Source organism: Monodon monoceros, unplaced genomic scaffold, assembly GCF_005190385.1.
Source record: "Monodon monoceros isolate NGI ecotype Baffin Bay Population unplaced genomic scaffold, NGI_Narwhal_1 Super_Scaffold_6, whole genome shotgun sequence".
Classification (NCBI taxonomy): Eukaryota; Metazoa; Chordata; class Mammalia; order Artiodactyla; family Monodontidae; genus Monodon; species Monodon monoceros.
In genome coordinates, this window is record NW_021703783.1 from 54,392,542 (window position 1) to 54,413,376 (window position 20,835).

Genomic DNA, 20,835 nt, shown 5'->3' on the forward strand with positions numbered 1-20,835 from the left:
ATGCAAAGTCTTTGGAAGCTCTCCTGCTTAATATGTTGCTAGGTAATATTTAAGATCCCTTCCTGCTGTAATATGATTATAAATATTTAGAAATAGGAAGTAGTGTCCTCAATAATTATATGCTCAATATAATAGGTAAAGTTTACGGATAGGAAAAAATAAATGTAATTAGAAAAGATAGTGGCCACATAGGAAATTTATTTCAAATGTAAAATTCTAATGCTAATAACAAATATTTAACATTCACAATGAAGCATGGCAAGAAAGTTAATATCAGCAAGCTGGAAACGATCTAGTACAACTGTAAGCATTTTTTAAGTTAAGACCAAATGAAAAGGAAACTTAATGTTCTGTGACAATAACAAAATCTAAAGTTATATAAGATAAATGGAAAGGATACATTTTTTCTATATATTTTTTGTTGTTGGATCACTCATGCTTTCATTCATATTTATTCTTACCTAGTTATTCTAGTTGCAAATGTCTAAAACCTATCCAGCATGTGAATTTTAATGAGAAAAGGTGATGATACAGTATTATTTTTCTCCCCTATATATTTTAGCTATCCAAGTGTACAGTAGCAGTTTTGTTATTGAAAAACTTCACAATGTACCAATTTTTAAAACCATGTATAAACATTTTCCCAACATATTCCAAATTCCCTTCTATTCCTAGGATACCAAAGCCCTACTTATGATCATTCTTTTCAGAATCTTTCAATAAAGGTATATAGACATATGAAATTTTATATTGCAACTTTAACATCACAGAACTTCTTGAAGAATACTGATCATAAGAAAAAACTATAAATAACAATGGTTTTAATGTCCTTGTTTAGATAGATTTTATTTTTCTTTTAAAAAGAACTACATCAAGGCTTCGCCATGATTCTCCTGAAAACATTGTTGCAGACAATGAAGTACATCAAATAAGTCAGTCTGGTTCTGAGTATTGCAGTTTTAATCTTAATTTTAACTGGTGGACAACTATGCAAAGAAAGGACTCGCTTTTCTTTTTCTTTTTTTCCTGTGCCTCTGCCCTCCACGGGAAACAAGATGCTCAGTGACCTCAGAGCTTAGCATCTCTGACGTCCCAGGGGGTCTTACTACTATTCTAACTTAAGAGAGTCAATGGTGAACTGTTTTCAGAAACTGAGGAGCTGACATACCCAACCTTCCTTGGAAATGTGAAAAGGCAGCCCCACCTCAAATAAATGAAACTGATAACAAACCCAGTGTTCCATTAAGGATAAAACAGAAATTTGGAAAGTCTTTTGACATGTTTGACTTTCAATAAGGAACACATGAAATAATGAAAAGTTCAGAAGAGAAGCAAGCTAATTTAAAAATAGGAAATAAGAGGAGAAAAGTAAATGTTTAAAGAACAGAAGGCTAGATGGCAACAGTTTCTTCAAATACTTTTAGAATAATTATAAAGAAGGACAGTGACTAAATGCAGAACTTGAAAAAATGGATTTAAAAGCCTTTAAGAATTTAAGTTAAGACAGAATTTTCTGATGTTTGTTCTCTAGATTTACTTGGAAGACCATCTTGCTTCAGTTTTGAGGCAAAGGGTTCATTCACAGAACTCTTTGAGCTCTGGAATCATAGAAAAATGAATCATATTCATTAAATTATTTTTAGACACCCCATTCCTGTGTTTTATGAACGCTATAGGAATTAATTCTGCCTCAAGGTCAAGTTGCTCAGCATATCAGAGCTATGAGATCTTATTTGCTCACCACTGCCTCAGATGTTAGATTGGCTTTAGCCTTCTTGAAAAGGAAGATAATTATAACCTGCCGTAGGAAAAAGATTCACGCTGAAAATCTGTGATCTTAGGTTAAGCTGCTTCAACTATTAACTCACTTTTCCTTTCAGGTAGTGTGTGTAACCACTAACAACTGTCTTTATGCCAACAGAAAGGGAAGAAAATAATTTAATTCCTAGGTAAAGGAGGAAAGAAATCTAGTCTCTCAAAACTTGAAAGGTATTAAAGTACAAAGTTGTCTTCTCCAAACCCTGCACCTTCTTAATTTATTCAGAAAAACACTTAGGGTCTTCCTGTAATTAAACTTGCTTTACCCCTTGCTTGGAAATACTGTTACCTGCCACATCAAGGAGTACTTCAAAGTAGCAGATCGGGACTTCAGCTGAAAAGTACTACACCAGTAAAGTAACATTTGAAATCCAAGAAAGAGAAGTCAAGAATTCCATGACTTGGTGTTTCCATATTCATCAGGAACATAACTGAATTTAATTAAGAGTATATTCATTTGGGACTTGCAAGTCAAGAAAAATATATCTTTATATATTTTGCAAAGTGAACATTCTGACTCTTCAAAATGTAGGTCGAAATAGTTCTCCAAGTTTGATATTTTGATAGAAGTGTGGTTTGGAGAAAGATCATCTTAACTTTTTTTTTAAAGGTCACGAAAAGTATAGAGGCTGAAGGTATGCGCGGGCGAGGTGGGGAGGTGGGTGTGGAGGGAAGAATTAAGAGAGCAGGACGCAACTCTAGGAACGGTACCTGTCCCAAAGTGAGTCTGAACGCCGCTATCGCCTTGCACAGCGCTCCTGGAAAGCTCATCTACAAATTCCGGGATGGGCCAAGGGTGGCAAGACTCCTAAGGAGGGAGACAGAACAGAGAAGATCCTGTTCTAGGGAGGCCGGGAGCGAGGGGACGGTCCTGATGGGGAAAGTGGTGTCTCCTTCCAGGGCTGCAAGCCTCTGCACCTGTTTCCTCGGGTCCCTACTCAGTCAGCCCCAGCCGTAGGGCAAATTGAGTTGGGGTCGACCCGGCAGCCGGAGAGCTAAGTTGCCGCGAGGTCCACCCAGGACCCAGGAAGCGACTTTCCCGGGTCTTACCCGTCACAGGTTCCTGCCCCCACGTGCGTTGCCTCCACTGCAAACTCCGTCTGACTCAGCCTGTTTGACTCCTCTCCTGCTGCCCTCCGGGCCGGGCTGGGGCCGGGGGAGCGCCGGCTGCGCCGGGGCAGTGGGCAGCGCCGGGATCCTGAGGCCCGACCGTTACAGCGCTCGCTGGCGGGGAGGGGGCGGTAGCGGGTCACGCCTCCCGCCCCGCCGCGTACGCTCCCGCCCCAAGCGTGGGAACTGGCGCCAGGGTTTCCCCGGGGGCGCCCCCCAGCGCACGCCGCTCGCCCGGGGGTTTCCAACCGAGTCTTGCTGGTCCCGGCGGCCCGTTTCCCCGGGAGCGCCCGCCGCCTGGCCGCTAGCTCACTCTCCCCGCTGGCTGACCAATCCCCGTTTGGAGTTCAAAATTCCCGCCGCTTCACTTGCGCTACACCCTCTCCCTCGTTTGTTTTTTGTTTTAAACTTTCACTCCGGTTAAATTATATTGACCCTAAGCTTTTATCTCGGATGTCCCTCCAAAGGGATTTAACGAGAATCCCGAGCGCCAGCCGCCGCTAACCCCGGGGCTCGCCCGCCCCTCGCCCACGGGAAACGCCCCGGGGCGGGGCGGGAGGACTCAAGTCGGCGGCGGGTGGGGCCGGGCGGAGCTGCCTCCCTCGCGGGGGAGCCCCCGGGCTCGCCTCAGCCCTGCGGCTCCTGCCCTCGGGGCAGCTGCCCGGCGAGTCCGTGGAGCAGCGGCAGGCGGGCGATGGAGACTGGGAGACACTGGGCGAGAGGAGGCGGGGTGGGGGAGGCGGGGAAAGCGCGGGGGCGGAGGCTGGCAGGGGGCGCTGGAGGCAGGAGCCGCCCGAGCGCTCCGAGCGCCCGAGGGTGCAGGAGGCTCTGAAACCGCGGCAGCGCCGCGAGCCTCCGGGGCACGGGCGGCGGCTGGGCGGGGAGGTTGGGGGGGCGCTGCCGCCGCCGGGGGCGTCGCCGGCCTCAGCCCCTTTGTTCTCGCGCGCTCCCCCTGGCCGCCCACTCCCCTGCTGTCGCGCGGCGGCGGCTCCTCCCGCCCGAGGCAGTCGGGCTCTGCGCCGGGGGCGGGAGGGGGCGGGGGGAGCGTGCCTGCCGCCGGGAGTGGGGGGCGATGGCGAAGCTCCGGGTGGCTTACGAGTACACGGAAGCCGAGGACAAGAGCATCCGGCTCGGCTTGTTTCTCATCATCTCCGGCGTCGTGTCGCTCTTTATCTTCGGTTTCTGCTGGCTCAGTCCCGCGCTGCAGGATCTGCAAGCCACGGCGGCCAACTGCACGGTGCTGTCGGTGCAGCAGATCGGCGAGGTGTTCGAGTGCACCTTCACCTGTGGCGCCGATTGCAGGGGCACCTCGCAGTACCCCTGCGTCCAGGTCTACGTGAACAACTCCGAGTCCAACTCCAGGGCGCTACTGCACAGCGACGAGCACCAGCTCCTGACCAACCCCAAGGTAAGGACGCCCCATGAGGGATGCCTCGCTCCTGCGGAGACCTTGAGGTTTGGGGGGAGCATCAGTGTTAGACCCTTCGCGGGGTGGCTCGGAGTATGCTCGCGTTACCAGGAGGCGACGAGGCTTTGCAGGCTATACTCAAACCAGGAGTAAATAAATCGGGGAGCCCCGGGCCCCCCGGTTCTTCAGGCGGGTTTGTGCACGGCGACCCGTGCGTGGTGCCCGGAGGCTTTCTTTACACACCTGTCTTGCCTGGTCCCAGATTTTGAGGCCTTGGCCCAGCTTAGGTTAGGGCCCTAGAGGGTTGACTTTGGAGAAATGCAAGGAGCCGAAAGTTAACTTTTCCTCCGGTTAAAGCCAGTGCGTAGCGGGGATACACCTACTCCGGCGCATGGTCAAGGTCCGAGCTCCACTGGCCGCGTCCAGAACTCGTCTTGGGAGGTGCAGGGAGTCTTTTAGCCCCTTGAAAGGTGTTTGAGGTTTCCTTGCCTTTTAACTCTTGACAGACGTTTTTAACTTGTGGTCCGAAGATGAACTTTCGTGGGTCGACAAACGACGTGGAATCAAACGCGAAATTCTGCGTAGATCCATTTTGGGCGGGTACGGCGGACTCCTAGTTTTCATGAAATAGATTGTCAGAAGGGTCTAGAGGCAGCCTAGTGACTCCTAGGCTCTGTGTGTCTAGAAACAATTGGGAGCCACCTGGGAAACGGTAAAACTTTCTGAAAATAGAAAACCGTCCGTGAAATGTACCGAATATTCCTTCCTTTGCAACTTTTTTAGTTCTCACAAGCAAAAACGAAAAAACCTGGTTAAGACTCGAGGGATGGAGAGCAGAGAGAGGGACGCTCAGAAAACTGTTCCCAGTGGAGAAAAAAACTTATAAAAAGCAGTGTCCTCAGTCTGTGAACTAATTGAGCTTTGTAGTGCACCTGATTTTACAAGAAGGCTTTTCTTTCGTTTTTTCTTTCTTCTCTTGGCCTTTTTTGCTCTTCTTGTTGCTTAACTATCAAAGTAAAGATGTGTATCTTCTTTAAAGTTACTGGCATTTTCCCTCTTTGTGAGAGCAGTGCTTGAAGATCAAGCAAGAAAGCTGTCCATAAGGGAATGAGTCTTGTGTACACAGGAACAACTTTAAGTGTGACAGGATATAATTATATCAATCCAAAAAAAGAATTCTATCTCAATAGTTTACAAGTATTTAAAATAAGCTTATCATTTCTCTACAGTAAACCTCTTGTTCTTGTCTCCTAAATAGTAAAATCTTGAATTGGGGAAATTTTAAAAAGGGAATTCCTTTAAAGAAAAATATATGACTTCTCTTAAAAAAGATGCTCTTGCTGACAAAGGAAGAGGACCTTAAAAATGAAGATAATATATAAGCAGTAAATATAGAAGTACAGAATTTAGATAGAGTATAATGTTCAAAGTCTTGAAGAAGCAATAATGTTTCAAAGACAAATGTTGTAAATTAATCTGCTCAACGCTCAGGAATTTCAAAACAAATTGCAGGGTTTTAGAAACATCACTTTTTTCAGGATTAAATCATTAATATAAAAGAAAGGTGTCAAAAAGAAATAGTGATTTAGAAATTATATGGTAGTTCATCATTTAAAAGGTGTTGTTATAATTGGTGAAACATTGCTAATTAGTTTAAGATTGTGGTTCAGGCACTAATAAATTACATACACGTTTTTCAGTCAGTGGCTAATATCTAATCAAGACATTGAGAAGGTAGAATTTACTACATAAAGGCTGTTTCACAATTTCCAGGTAATTTTGAAGGATCTGACAAAAAAAATAAATTGGGATTTAGGACATAGATTTTTAAATCACTTGGAAGGAGTGGTAATGCTTTATATGTAATCCTAGGATTTGATATTTCTCTCTTTTTGTTGCAAATAATCAGTTTTCTCCCAGTGCCAGTTTGGATCCTGGCAACAATCGTTTTGAAGAAGTATCTGAACAAAATAAGATTTTATAAAGTAAAGTATACAAGAAATGACAGAACTGCAGAAAGATATGTTAATGTTACAGAAAATGATGAACAACATTCAATTTAGTCAAGGTTTCCTCGGCCAAAGCAGTATATATCTCTTTATCCAAATTATGATTGCATCGTACCATTTATAGAGCATAAGTATGTTCTTTTGCAGTCACTTTTTGACTTTTGAGCAATGAAGTGCTCAATTTGGAAATTCTCGTAAGCAATTAGTGATGGAAAAATTCAGCTCAACCAAAATATTGTGCCAGAGTCCAGTATGTAAGCAGAATGTTTCCACAGTGCCTTTGCAATTAGGCAATACCCACAGCCCGTTGCTGTTGCATCTACCCAGACCTTACCTTTTTATTGAAGGCCTGGGTGCCCCACCCATTCTCTTTGTAGAATGTCTAGATTCCCTACAGTGTCATGGATCCTAATCACCTTCAACTTTCTCTTCTTCATGGCCCACTACCACAAGAAGCCATTTGGGAAATCTCTTTTTAGAAAAAGAGAACAAGGACTTTCTCCCCTCCCTTGAGTTCGCTGCATTAGGTACAGTAAAAAGCAGGGAAGGGGAAAGAATATTGCACATATCTAACATCTTAAGCCATAGACTACTAAAGAAGACAGTGTGAATAAATTTGACCTTTGACTAATAATTTCTTTAAAATATCTTTAAGTCCTATTCAACTTCTGTTTTGAGTCATATCCTTGTTTCTGAAGCAATCACTGTATTCAGCCATGTAATATAGTACTCAAGTCAGTTATCCTAATTATCCAGTCAAGTCCTAATTATCCACAGGGCAAGGATCTGCTCTTTGAATTGACCGTAGCAAAATCTAAATTTGGGGTCAGCTTCCTCTGACTACTGTTCCCATCACTGCCTTATCTCTTTGTGACTAGCAGGTGTGTGTGTTAAGAGGTTTGGTTCTCATCCATGGCCATACATTAGAATCACTGGGGGAACTTTAAAAAGACATTCTGGGGTGGGGGGGGGCATCCCTGGTGGCGCAGTGGTTGAGAGTCCGCCTGCCAATGCAGGGGACATGGGTTCGTGCCCCGGTCCGGGAAGATCCCACATGCTGCAGAGCGGCTAGGCCTGTGAGCCATGGCCGCTGAGCCTGCGCGTCCGGAGCCTGTGCTCCGCAACGGGAGAGGCCACAACAGTGAGAGGCCCGCGTACCGCAAAATTAAATAAATAAATTCTGGGGAGTTCCCTGGCAATCCAGTGGTTAGGACTCCATGCTTTCACTGCCGAGGGCCTGGTTCAATCCCTGGTCAGGGAACTAAGATTCCGCAAGTTGCGTGGCACCGCCAAAAAAACAAAAAAAAAAGATAAAAAGAAATTCTGATGCCTGGGTCCAGCCTTCACAGATTCAGACTTGGTCTTGGGTGGGTCCTGGGCATGATGTTTTTTAAAAAGTTCTACAAGTAATTCTAGTCTGTAGACAGAGTAAAAATAAACACTGGCTTAGAAAATGTCCTCATCTGTTGTGCAAGAAAAGTAAAATAAGAACTGAAAGGGTTCATTGTGATTAATATTTGTGTGTTTGGGTTAAAAGATGTTACTGATGCTACTGAATATAGGGAGTTGGTTTGAAAGGGGGGACTCAAATTCTGAAGGAAAAGAAGAGAATCATTTAAAATTAGTTTAATGTAAATGAAACGAACTTACGCAGTTCCAAACATTTAAAATTGGTTTAATGTAAATGAAATGAGCTTGTGCAGTTCCAAACATTTGCTTTTGCCTCGTTGGTTACATTGGATTGCAAAGAAAAGATGAATTTTTAAAACCAGCCTCTTGTATATGGAACAAGAGAGAGCAGGTGATTAGAGGCAATATGTTTTATTTTTGAGTTTTTTTCTTTCTCTGATATGAAAAACCTAGAAAGAGAGGACAAACGTCTATTTCTAAGAAACCAGTACTACTGTAAAAGTAAGAGAAACGCATTCAAGAGAATAAAAACTTAGGCAAGAACTAGAAGAGGCTTCAGGCTTTAAGTATATACCCTGAAATTGGATGTAATGAACTACAGGGAATTGTGGCTTAGTTACCTTCTTGGTATCCTACACATCCATACTAGAGTGCCTCTCCCCCCAGCACACACACACTTCCTGTGTAGATGGTGTGGTCTGCTGGGGTTAATTTATGAACTCCATCCTTGAATTAAACGTGCAATACTTTGTGCTCTAGGGAGGTCCATCACATCAAAACTAAGTAATAAAAGGCTCATCTGAATTGTGACAGCTTGTCTATAGTCTTTATTTCCCCATGAAAAAGTGGCTTACTGTGGTTGTTTTTCCTCTGGTGATGATATGAAGTAATACTGGGGATGTACATAAAATTTAATTCCACAAATACTTCTTCAGCATCTATTATGATCAGAGAACTGGGCAAAAAACAGGAAGACATACAAAGATGAGTTCATTCATTTAACAAATATTTATTAAGTGCCACTTTGTGCTGTGTGTGTGTGTGTGTGTTTCCAGGTTCTAGGACTAGAATAGAGATCAGGCTGGAACCCAGGGCACAAAGATCAGAGCCCTGGGGGTAAGACAGGAGAGTAAATTGGGACCAGTAATGCAAAAGTCCTTGACAGATAGGATGGGTTTGGTGGACATTGGGAAGCCATGGTAGGAAGAGTAATGCCCCCTACCAAGGATGTCCACACCCTAACCCCCAGAACCTGTGAATATCTTATGTTACACAGCAGAGGGGAATTAAGTTTGCAGATGAGTGAAGCTTGCTAATCAGCTGACCTTAAGATAGGGAGATATCCTGGTGGGCCAAGTATAATCACAAGGGTCCTTAAATGTGGAGGAGGAGGTCAGAGGGATGCAATTTGAAGAAGGCTCAACTGACTGTTGCCAGCTTTGAATACAGAAGGAGGACACAAGCCAAAGAATGCAGGCAGTCCCCTTTTCCAAGGGAGTGGGAAAAGGCAAGAAAATGGATTCTTTCTTAGAGCCTTCAGAAAGGAATATAGCCCAGCTGGTGTCTTGATATTAGTTCAGCGAGACCCATTTTGGAATTCTGACCTTCAGAATTGTAAGATAGTACATTTGTGTTGTTTTGAGCCACTAAATTTATGCTATAACAGCAATAGGAAACTAATACAGAAGTCAAGGAAGGCTTTTGAGTAGGTGACTAATATGATAAGATATTTGAAAACTTGGTCAGATAATATCCACTTATATTATGGCTCTTTAGAAACAATCTAATCTGTAGGCTGCTAGGATTTTCCTGTCTGAGATTACTTATCATAAAATCCTTCCCTGACATCCATTTGTGGATGCTTTTATGAAGTTCCCAATTATTTGTAAGAACTCCCAAAATTATGTATCTCAAACTCTAATCAGAAACTTTTTACTTTTATAAGAGAGATTTGTGATGTTACAATATATTTCAGTTAAAGTTTGGAGGAAAAATGCATATATTTTTTCACAAACTTGCCTCAGAATTATAAAGATTTTTACAAGTTGTCAATTTTGTTTATCTAAAATGTTTTTGCTACTCATTTATGAATGAAGATGTCAAGTTTTATTTACCTTGGGTTTAAAATTTTTTTCCCCGTCTTTAGCAGAATTTCATATTGAGTTCCTAGATAAACAGTGCATTTATATTACAATTATCATAAATATTCGCAGTAAAATACTGAACAGAATGGTTTTTACTATTACATATGTTTATTACTGTTCCTCATGCTGTGCCTTTAGTATTCTCTAGGTCACATAAATCAATGCGTAAAAATTTGTACTTTTGAGTTTTAGTAATACCCTCTTTTCTTTTAAAATAAACACTTATAAAATTGAAAACTGGAATTCCCTGGTGGTCCAGTGGTTAGGACTCGGTGCTTCCACTGCAGGAGGCACAGGTTCAGTCCCTGGTCAGGGAACTAAGATCCCACAAGCCATGTGGCATGGCCAAAAGAAAAGGTGGAGGGAACTATGTGCTTATTAAATTATTTAAATTTATCATCATTTTTGTAAATAAACTAATCAAACAAACTTGTTAAATGTATTTGCTTGGTTGAGTAGCAGAGTCCAGCAGATTGGGTCACTAGAAGTTCTCTGTATACTGAAGCACATGTGAAGAAATATCCATTCATCTAAATTCTTCTGTGCCATTCATCTAACTGATGCAGTAGACCAAATGGACTTTGAAACCTTATCCAATGTCCAATTTACTAGTTGTAATCTAACAATATTGCAGCAGCATATATTGATGTTGTATCTCATTAGCAGAAATTAAATCCTAGAAAATTACATTCTAAATCCTAGGAGTTTAATCCAGTTTTTCCTGTGTAATAAATATATTTATACAATTGTCTTTATCGACACAACTTTATTTTAAGATAGTTCTTAAGAATGGAAAACCAGACAGTAATACTGCTTAGTGAGAGTAAGATCTATTCTGATTATAATTACCTCTGTTTCCTCTGTTACAAGGAGAAAAATGGCAAAAGAAAATCATCTTTATCTCTCTAACACCAGCTTCTGTTCTGGAATCTTTTGTTTCTATCAATAGTATCATTATTCTCTGGTATTAATACATTATCAATTTTCACTGCCACTATCCTGGTCAAAGATATTATCATTTGCTTTGATTATTACAGTATCTCTTTACTAATCTCCTTATATCTAGTCAATTTCTTCCTCCAAACCAATGGTTCTCAAAGTGTGAGCAGTGGATGAGAAGCATCAGCATCATCTGTGAACTTGTTAGAAATGCACATTCTCAAGTCCCATCCTAGACGCATTGAATCAGAAATTTCACCCTAATTTCTGATTTAGTGGTTCTGTGTTGAATTCAAGAATTTATACAGTAAAAAAAGTATATAACTACCAAGCTAATAAGTGGGGAAAATGAAATAATATAAAGCAAGCCATTTTAAAAAAGTGCAGTGAAAGAAAGTAAAAAGAATGTAGACAGGTAGAATAAATTAAAAAAAAAAAAGATAGTAGATTTAAACCCAAATTTATAATTATATTAAATATAAATGGACTAACTCTTACAATTAAAAGGTAGAGATCATAGACTGGAAAACATACAAACATCAACCCCCCAAAAAAATGAAGAAAGAAAAGTTGGAGTACTTGTATTATATGAAATATAGTAGACTTTGAAGCAAAAAAATGTTACTAGAGATAAAAAGGGACATTTCATAATTATAAAAGTTAATTCAACAAAATATAACAATTGTATATTGGGGAGTACCTAAAAATATAACCTTGAAATACATAAAAACAAAAAAATTAAAGCAGAAATATGTAGAAATATCTCAAGGGAGAAATATACAAGTCTATCACGATGAGAGATTTTTAACACACCTCTGTTTGTAACTGATAAACAATCAGACAAAAGCAATATCAATACACATCCAGCAGATTTGAATAACATGTTTAACAACTGACCCAACTGACATATATATAATAGTATATCCAGTAGCAGCAGAGTGCACATCGTTTCAAGTGCCCGCATAACATTTCCCCAAACTGATCACATTCTGGGCCATAAAGAAAGCCTTCACAAATTTCATAGCAGTGAAATAATAAAGATTATATCCTCAGTGAAATTAAGCTAGAAATGATTAAATTTTACTGAGAGACATAGAAGATGTGGGAAATTCATTAGAGAAAGAGTGACCTTATGAATAAATGGTGCTTGAGCAATTAGCTCTATGTAAAAAAGAAATAAAATGTGATACATGGGGCTTCCCTGGTGGCGCAGTGGTTGAGAGGCCGCCTGCCGATGCAGGGGACGTGGGTTCGTGCCTCGGTCCGGGAGGATCCCACGTGCCGCGGAGCGGCTGGGCCCGTGGGCCATGGCCGCTGAGCCTGCGCGTCCAGAGCCTGTGCTCCGCAACGGGAGAGGCCGCAGCGGTGAGAGGCCCGCGTACCGCAAAAAAACCCACAAAAAACAAAAACTATTCTTCTCTTTAAATGTTTCTTACAGATACAATTTCAATATTTTCATTCAATAGTGGTGTGGTTTAAGAGATTTTTCATTCACAAGTCAAACAATCCACCCAAAGGGAACTGATAGTCTGTAGGTTCATAGTGCAAATAAAGAGTTTGGGAATGAAGCAACTGACTTTTCTAAAGTACAAAACAGATAAAATTCTTAGAAGATACATTCAATAAGCTCTACTAAGCAACTGGCCACAGAACTAGAACATTTGATAATTTTCCTGGTGAATTCAATGGGATTCCAGATGTTTCCAAACTCAACTTGAACTCTCATCTTCAGCTTTGTATTTTGCTTTTCCAGTTTTGCTAATGACACAAACATGATTCAAATCCCTGAAGTATTCATTATAGTCAAGGGCATATCCTACAACAAACTTGTCTGGAATTTCAAGTCTAACAAAGTCTGGTCTATATCCAACACTTCGAGGGATCCTTTTCACCAGCAAGCTTGCAACCTTGACCATCTTTGGATTATGCTGCTTGACCAAGGAAAGCAAGGTTTGCATTGTTTAGTGTCAATTGTATCTTCAACAATCAAGACATTCTTTCCAGTTAAGGTTGAGAGATCATCTCCACCAATTACTTTTATGTCACCTGTTGACAGGTGACATAAAGATAAAATCTACATTTTATCTACATAAATTTTATCTACATAAATCTTTATCTACATAAAGATAAAATCTACAGTCATAGGTATAGATCTATCACTATTTCTGTTTCAGTGCTTTGATGTAATCCAGCAGATCAGCAAAGAATTTATAGCCCCCCCTTGAGCACACAGAGGGCCACGATGTGATAGCCTTCCATCTCCTTCATCACATCTTGAGCCAGCCGTTCAGTCCTGTCCATAATTAGTCCATGAGGAATAAACACCTTTTCCAAATCCTCAGCATAATGATTAGGTCTACAACATAAATCTAGGTCATAACCTGGTGCATCATCACTAATCACAACGCTGGGGCTGCGAGTCACCATAACGGAGCTGGCTGGCGCGGGCTGATGGCAGTCTGCTATTTTTTTTAATTAATTTTTATTGGAGTATAGTTGATTTACAATGTTGTGTTAGTTTCTGCTGTACAGCAAAGTGTGGGCTACTTTAATAGGAACCTCATAACAGTAACCTAAACAAAGGAACTACTAGGTTTTTTTCTTTTGTAAATGTATGAGCTTGTAAGCAGTCTGTGGGGCTGTGCCGTTCTGATCTGGAAGGTCATTCAAACACCCAGTTTCTTACTGTCTTGTTGCTCTAACCGTCCCTTAACATGGTTTTCCTAACTTCATCACGTCTGCCTTTTAGGCAGTGAGAAGAGTGAAAGAGAAAAATAAAAGTCAGGCAGCTTCCTTTAAAATATATATATATTTCAAATATTGTAATATTTGCCCTTTTAACGTGTACAGGTTTTTGGTATATTCACAGAGTTGTGCAACCATCATGACTAATTCCAGAATATTTCCATTCCTCCCAAAAGGAATCCCAATTCCTCCAGCTTGGTCATGGTATATAATCCTTTTTATATGTTCCAAGATTTAGTTTAACAGCATTTTGTTGAAGATTTTTGCATCTATATTCATAAGGTATATTGTTGTGTAGTTTTCTTGTGATATTTTGTCTGCTTTTGGTATCATAATAACAGAATGAGCTGGGATGTATTACCTCTTCTTGTTTTTTTGGCAGAAGGGTTTATGATTTTGCACCATGGTCAAGTGGGATTTATTTTAGGAATGCAAGGTTGGTTAAACATAATAAAATCAATGTAATACAACATATTAATAGAATAAATGACAAAAATCACATGCATGTATATGCAGGAAAAATGTTTGACAAAATCCTTCCTTGACTTAAAAAATCAACAAACTAGGGATAGAAGGGAACTTTGTCAACCTGATAAAGGGAAACTATGAAAAACCCACAACCAATATCATACTTAATGATGAGAGACTGAAAGTTTTCCCCTAAGATCAGGAACAAGACAAGGATGTCCACTCCTGCCACTCACGTTCAATATTGTAGTATAGGTTTTAGTCAGGACAATTAGGCAAGAAAAAGAAACAAAAGACAGCCAGATTGGAAAGGAAGAAATAAAAGTATCTCTATTCACAAATCACATGATCTTGTATATAGAAACTCCTGGAGAATCCCCTAAAAAAAAAAAAAAAGCTATTGGACCTAGTAAATTCAGCAAGATTGCAGGATACAAAGTCAATATACAAAAATCAATTATATTTTTGTACACTAGCAATGAACAATCCAAAAGTAAAATTAAGAACACAATTCTGTTTACAGTAGCATCAAAATAATCATATACTTAGGAATACATTTGACAAATTTAACAAAAGAATGTAAGACTTGTACCCTTACTACAAAACACTATTGAAAGAAATTAAAGAAAAACTAATAAAAGATAACCTTTGTTCATAGATTGGAAGACTGAATATTGTAATATGATGGCAACACTCCCCAAATTGATCTATAGATTCATTATAATTCCTATAAAAAACTCAGCTGGATTTTCTTTGTCAGAAGTTGACCAACTAATCCTGAAATTCAGATGAAAGTACAAGGGACCCAGGATAACCAAAACAATCTTGAAAAAGTAGAACAAAATTGGAAGACTCACACTTTCCAATTTTAAAACTTACTAGAAAGCTATAGTAATCAGGACTGTGTGGTACTGGCATAAGGAATAGATTCCAAATCTATGGAATAGAGTTGAGAGTCCAGAAATAAATGTATACATTTATAAGTAATTGATTTTGACAAGGGTGTCAAGAGCATTCAACAGAAAAAAAAGTCTTTTTAACCAGTGGTGCTGGAACAACTGTTAATACACATGCAAAGGAGTGAAGTTGGACTTCTACTTCACACCATATACAAAAATTAATTCAAATTGATGAGAGACCTAAATATAAGAGCTAAAACTATAAAGCTCTTAGAAGAGAGCATAGGTGTACATCTTTATGCCTTTGAATTAGGCACAGTTTCTTAACATGACACAAAAAGCATAAGCAATCAAAGGAAAAATAGGTAATTGGACATAATCAAAATTTTAAAATGTTTGTGCTTTGAAGAATACCATCAAGAAAGTGAAAAGACAAACACAGAATGAGAGGAAATATTTGCACATCTGGTAAGGGTTGAATATCCAGGATATATAAAGAACCTTTACAACTCAATAACAATAATAACAAAAAGACAAATAACCCAATTTATAAATAGGCAAAAGTTGGGAACAGATATTTTTCCAAAGAAGGTATACAAATGGCCAACAAGCACATGAAAATATGTTCAACATCATTAGTCATTAGGGAAATGCAAATCAAAACCACAATAAGAGGGCTTCCCTGGTGGCGCAGTGGTTGAGAGTCTGCCTGCCGATTCAGGGGACACGGGTTCGTGCCCCGGTCCGGGAAGATTCCACATGCTGCCGGAGCCTGTGCTCCGCAACGGGAGAGGCCACAGCAGTGAGAGGCCCGCATACCGCAAAAAAAAAAACAAAACACAATAAGATACCACTTTCAACCCACTAGAAGACTATTAAAAAATAAAAGACAATAACAAGTTTTGGTGAGGGTGTGGAGAAATTAGAATCCTCATACATTGTTGGTAAGAATGTAAAAGATTTGCAGCTGCTTTGGAAAACAGTTGACTGTTCCTCAAAAAGTTAAACAGAATTACATATGACCCAGCAACTCCATTCCTAGGTATATACCCAAAAGAAATGAAAACACATGTCCACACAAAAACTTGTACATGACTATTTGTAGTAGCATTATTTATAACAGCCAAAATGTGGAAATAAATCAAACGTTCATCAACTGACAAATGGACAAACAAAATGTGCTATATCCATGCAAGGAATTTTATTTGGCTATAAGAAGGAATGAAGTGTTGATACATGCTACAACATGATTGAAAACGTGCCAAGTGTGAGAAGTCAGCCACAGAAGATCACATATTATACAATTCCATTTACATGAAATGTCTAGAGTAGGGAAATCTATAGGATGATTGGGAATGATAGCTAAAGGGTACATATATGGTGTGTTCTTGGGGTGATAAAAACATTCTAAAATTGATTGTGGCAGTGGTACACCTCTGTGAATCCACTTAAAAACATTGAATTATACACTTTAAAGGGGTGAATTGAATGGCATGTCAGTTATATTTCAGTAAAGCTCTTACCAAAAAATAATGTTGATGGGAGATTTACTTTGCAAATTTGGCATTTCAAATAACTTGTAAAGAGGTTAAAACTTCCCTACTATTTGGAAAAATATGTACTTTAAAATATTAATTTTCCAAATAAAATTTATTTGCAAAATACTCAAAAATTATTTAGAAAATTTTTAGTTAAAATAAAATTATAATTTTGATGGAACACATTTTGAATGTACAAAAATAAACTATGAAAGTACTAAAAATATAGATGAATATTTACATAATTTGGGCAGTGGGCAAAGCCTTTCTAAGGCTAACAAGAGCAAAAATCATAAAAGAATACACTCATTTATTTAATGACATAGTAAGAAAAACTTATATTTTTTAAAAAACATTAAAATTGAAAGAAAAATGACAAATTTGGGAGAATATTTGCACCATGGTAGAGCAATAATTCAAAACTCATTATGTGAAGCTGTCTTAGCAATAAATGATCATCTCTTCTGTATAAGACTAGGTGTGATGGTTAATTTTCTGTGTCAATTTGACTGGAGCTAAGGGATGCCCAGATAGCTGGTAAAACATTATTTCTGTAATGAGAGAAATCCCAGAAATGTTACTTTAAAATAAATGCTCTGTGGAGCACACAGGGCACGACTAGAGAATACAGCTGAGAGGATCAGTGTGTTGGAGACGAAGGTACCGACTTGAGAAAACCACAGTGTGTTGTGCCTGTATACCTGCCTCACCCATACCAGTTTACGTTGCCACAGTACTGAAGGAATGGAAAGCCTCTTCTACGGTTCGTGTTCCAGGCACCACCTTAGGTTTCACTAATTGTGTTCATGGCAGAGGTGCACACATAGCAGACCTTTAGAAGCTGCCTGGTAGAGTGGGAAAGGCTGCAGTGTTGAAATCGAGGTACCTACACCTGAATCTAGGTGTGCACCTCTGGGCCAGTCACTCAACCTTTTTTCTTAAACAATCCCTCAATTTTCTTTTTCTTTTTTTAAAAAATTTATTTATTTTATTTTTGGCTGCGTTGGGTCTTCGTTGCTGCAAGCGGGCTTTCTCTAGTTGCGCCGAGCAGGGGCTGCTCTTCGTTGTGGTGCGTGGGCTTCTCATCGCGGTGGCTCCTCTTGTTGTGGAGCACGGGCTCTAGGCTCACGGGCTTCAGTAGTTGTGGCACGTGGGCTCAGTAGTTGTGGCTCACGGGCTTAGTTGCTCTGCGGCATGTGGGATCTTCCTGGACCAGGGCTCGAACCCGTGTCCCCTGCATTGGCAGGCAGATTCCCAACCACTGTGCCACCAGGTAAGCCCCCAATCACTCAACCTCTTGATCCTCAGTTTCTTCACAGACTGAGGATTATTGATAATACAGGTTATAGATAATATATGGATAAATATGATCCAAGAAGGTATAATTGATTAATACTTGTGGAATAAATAAACCTTGGCATTTGCATTTTTAAATAATTACTGAGACATCAAGTAGGGAAAATTTCACGGGCGAGGAAAGAGTTTAGGGAATTTGTCACAAACTTTGTAATATCGAGACAACAGCTTAGTTTCTGGTATCTCAATATTTCCAACTCTCCATTCCTTAATCTTCATAGCTGGTAGGAAAATATCTACTTGTACAAATCTTCTACCGGTTGCATTATTTTAAAATATCTGTAGAATCATTAATTCAACAGATGTTTATGGAGGACCTGCACGTGGCAGGCACACTATTCTAGGTTCTGGGGAGGCAGTGGTAAAAGAAATCCCTGCTGGGTTGGAGCTTACTTTCTGTGTAGTTGTGGGAGGTCTTTACACAGTACTGGGGGTGTGTGTGTGTGTGTGTGTGTGTGTGTGTGAGCATGTGCATGCACTTACTGCTTAGTTCCGAGGTGACATCCACCTCCTCCATCCATTGAGCTTTCTTTCTCCCATGCCCATGTGAAGTACTGAATGTCTGTTTTCTCCTGGTTGCTGTCAAGCACCTTGCCCTTTAGTGTTTTTCAACAGATACTTATTTGATTTTGCAGAGCCGCTAAGTGGAAAATTAACAACACAAATTTATGGCATTAAAATTTTGCAGAGCTTCAAAATTTCCATTGGAGGGAGTTCCCTGGTGGCCTAGTGGTTAGGATTCTGGTCTTTCGCTGCCATGGCCCCGGTTCAATCCCTGGTCAGGGAGCTGAGATTGAGATCCCACAAGCCAAGCAGCACGGCAAAAAATTTTAAAAGTAAATTCCCATTGGAGATTTATTGAGCATGTTCAGGGAATGCAGAATATTTTTTCAGAAAGATAAGTTCAGATATGAATACTCAGCAAGTTTAGTTACCAAAGAAATGCTCTCCAAAAACACAAAATTAGAAACAAAAATGAGGGAATAACTGTAAATATAGGAAAAGTTAAAATAATTTCAAGTGAATACTTTGATCAAATACAATGCCAGTAAATTTGAAACCATAGGATGATATGGTAATTCTCTAGGATAATACAAACTTCCAAACTAAACAATCTAATAGTGATTAAAAAAAAAAAAAATAGACGAATTACCATAGAGGAAATGGAGAAAGTTCTCAATAGAACTACTATTGGGACTCCTCTGTCCCAATCCCTTTTGGCATCCAGAAACAACTGTATTTAACTATTTTTGTTTTCTGTTTTTCCTCGTATTTACCTCCATGTTTCTAAACAGTAAGCTCTGTGATGTATATATTTTATTTTTTTGATTTTTGTTTGTTTTTATTGGAGTATAGTTGCGTTACACTGCTGTGTCAGTTTGATATATATATTTTAGACACAATTGCCTGCCTATGATTGAATCTGAGGATTTAGCTTTCTTACACCATCCCATTCCATCTCATTTTCCCCCCCTTCATCCTTTAAATATCATAATTTTTGGCTAAATTAGCATTGAGTGCTTAACTTATTTTTACTATGTATTGTTCGTGGGTTTTTTTGTTTGTTTTTTTGCGGTACGCGGGCCTCTCACTGTTGTGGCCTCTCCCGTTGCGGAGCACAGGCTCCGGACGTGCAGGCTCAGCGGCCATGGCTCATGGGCCCAGCCGCTCCGCGGCATGTGGGATCTTCCTGGACTGGCATGAACCCGTGTCCCCTGCATCGGCAGGCAGACTCTCAACCACTGTGCCACCATGGAAGCCCGTATTGTTCGTTTTTATTGCAACTTTTTATGTTCTTTGAGCTGATAATCATCCCCTTATAATATTTTCTTACTTCCTTGTATACCTTTCTCTTACTTTAACAAAATTCTCCCACAGAATTGTAAAACTCCTTTGCACACTGTTTTTCATATACTTATTCATTATACGTAACTGTTTCATTCTACTTTTTTCTCTTTTAAAAAAACTTACCTGGCATAACTTTTCTGAACTCCTTTAGCCTACTGCCGCAAACCGAACTGGTTGCACCTTAGGCCTGCTCTGTCTCTCCTCTGTTAGGTACTCTGTTTCCTTGACCCCATGCCTTCTTCTTTATACCTTTGCTTTGGTGGAGTGCATCCTCAAGTAGCTTCCTGAGAAAGGGTGCATGGGAAGTATACCTTTTGGATCTTATGTATGTTCAGAGTTCTGTTTCTGAGGCTTTAACATACTCTAATCTGTTTACTTGAAGTGCAATTTATTATTTGTTACCTAGTGCCCATAAATCAGTGTAGGTCTATACCTCCAACATCATGCCTTTCAAGAGAAATAAACAATCAGGAGTTCTGCTCAAAGTTATGCTCAAACTGAGCTCAAATTTTTTCGTCCATCAAAACTGGTCATAGGCTTCAGGTACTCCCTAGCACACTGCAGAGTACTCCTGGAGGTATGTATGTCTTGGTATGAGAAAAACAAGCCCACATTAACAACTGCACATTAGGACAAGTTGGGGAAAGCCGCAGTACAAAAGAGAAGGTGCGTTGGGAATGCGAGCCATTTTCTTGTGAATCTTATTTGCCTGCAGGACCTGCTTTAGCCCTGAAAACCCCACCTATATGTCTCAGTGGGTCAAATAGCCCAGTATACAATGGATAACATGGTGACTGGGTGTTGCATGTTCAGGCATTTGGTAACAAACCAAGGGTTTCTCAAAAGGAGGATAGTGATTTGTCAAAGAAAGCATGAGTTTGATTTATGCTATCAGAACTCTCTACAGGCTCCATCTATCCCTCCAATCTGGCACAGACACCTTGGATACCATTGGAGGCCCTGGGCCACAGAAGTCAATCAAGAGAGCTTTCTGTAGCCTGGAGTGCCTGGAGCGGGTTCTCCTGCTCTGCCTGCCACTGAAAGCTGGCAGGTAAATGGGTTACTCAGTAAGGGGTCAGAGGAGCAATCCCAAATGTGGGGAAATGTTTCCTCCAAAGTATAAAGGATCCATCAAGCATTGTG

General features: G+C 40.2%; 1 protein-coding gene, 1 long non-coding RNA gene and 1 pseudogene across 2 annotated transcripts in view; 1 reads left to right on the forward strand and 2 right to left on the reverse strand.

Annotated features, from left to right (window-relative positions):
• Positions 1-1,024: 1,024 nt before the first annotated feature.
• LOC114886089 lies at positions 1,025-4,440 on the reverse strand. The gene is made up of 2 exons (XR_003791238.1): positions 4,025-4,440; positions 1,025-2,626 (listed from the first exon to the last, which is right to left on the reverse strand). It is a non-coding gene; the product is annotated as an uncharacterized LOC114886089 (long non-coding RNA).
• KCNMB4 (potassium calcium-activated channel subfamily M regulatory beta subunit 4) overlaps positions 3,672-20,835 on the forward strand; it is a 66,519-nt gene continuing 49,355 nt past the window's right edge. The window contains exon 1 of the mRNA XM_029206614.1: positions 3,672-4,336. Coding sequence (XP_029062447.1) covers positions 4,001-4,336 — 336 coding nt within the window. The 5' untranslated portion in view covers positions 3,672-4,000. The remainder of the gene's footprint in view (positions 4,337-20,835) is intronic.
• LOC114885396 lies at positions 12,548-13,265 on the reverse strand (annotated as a pseudogene).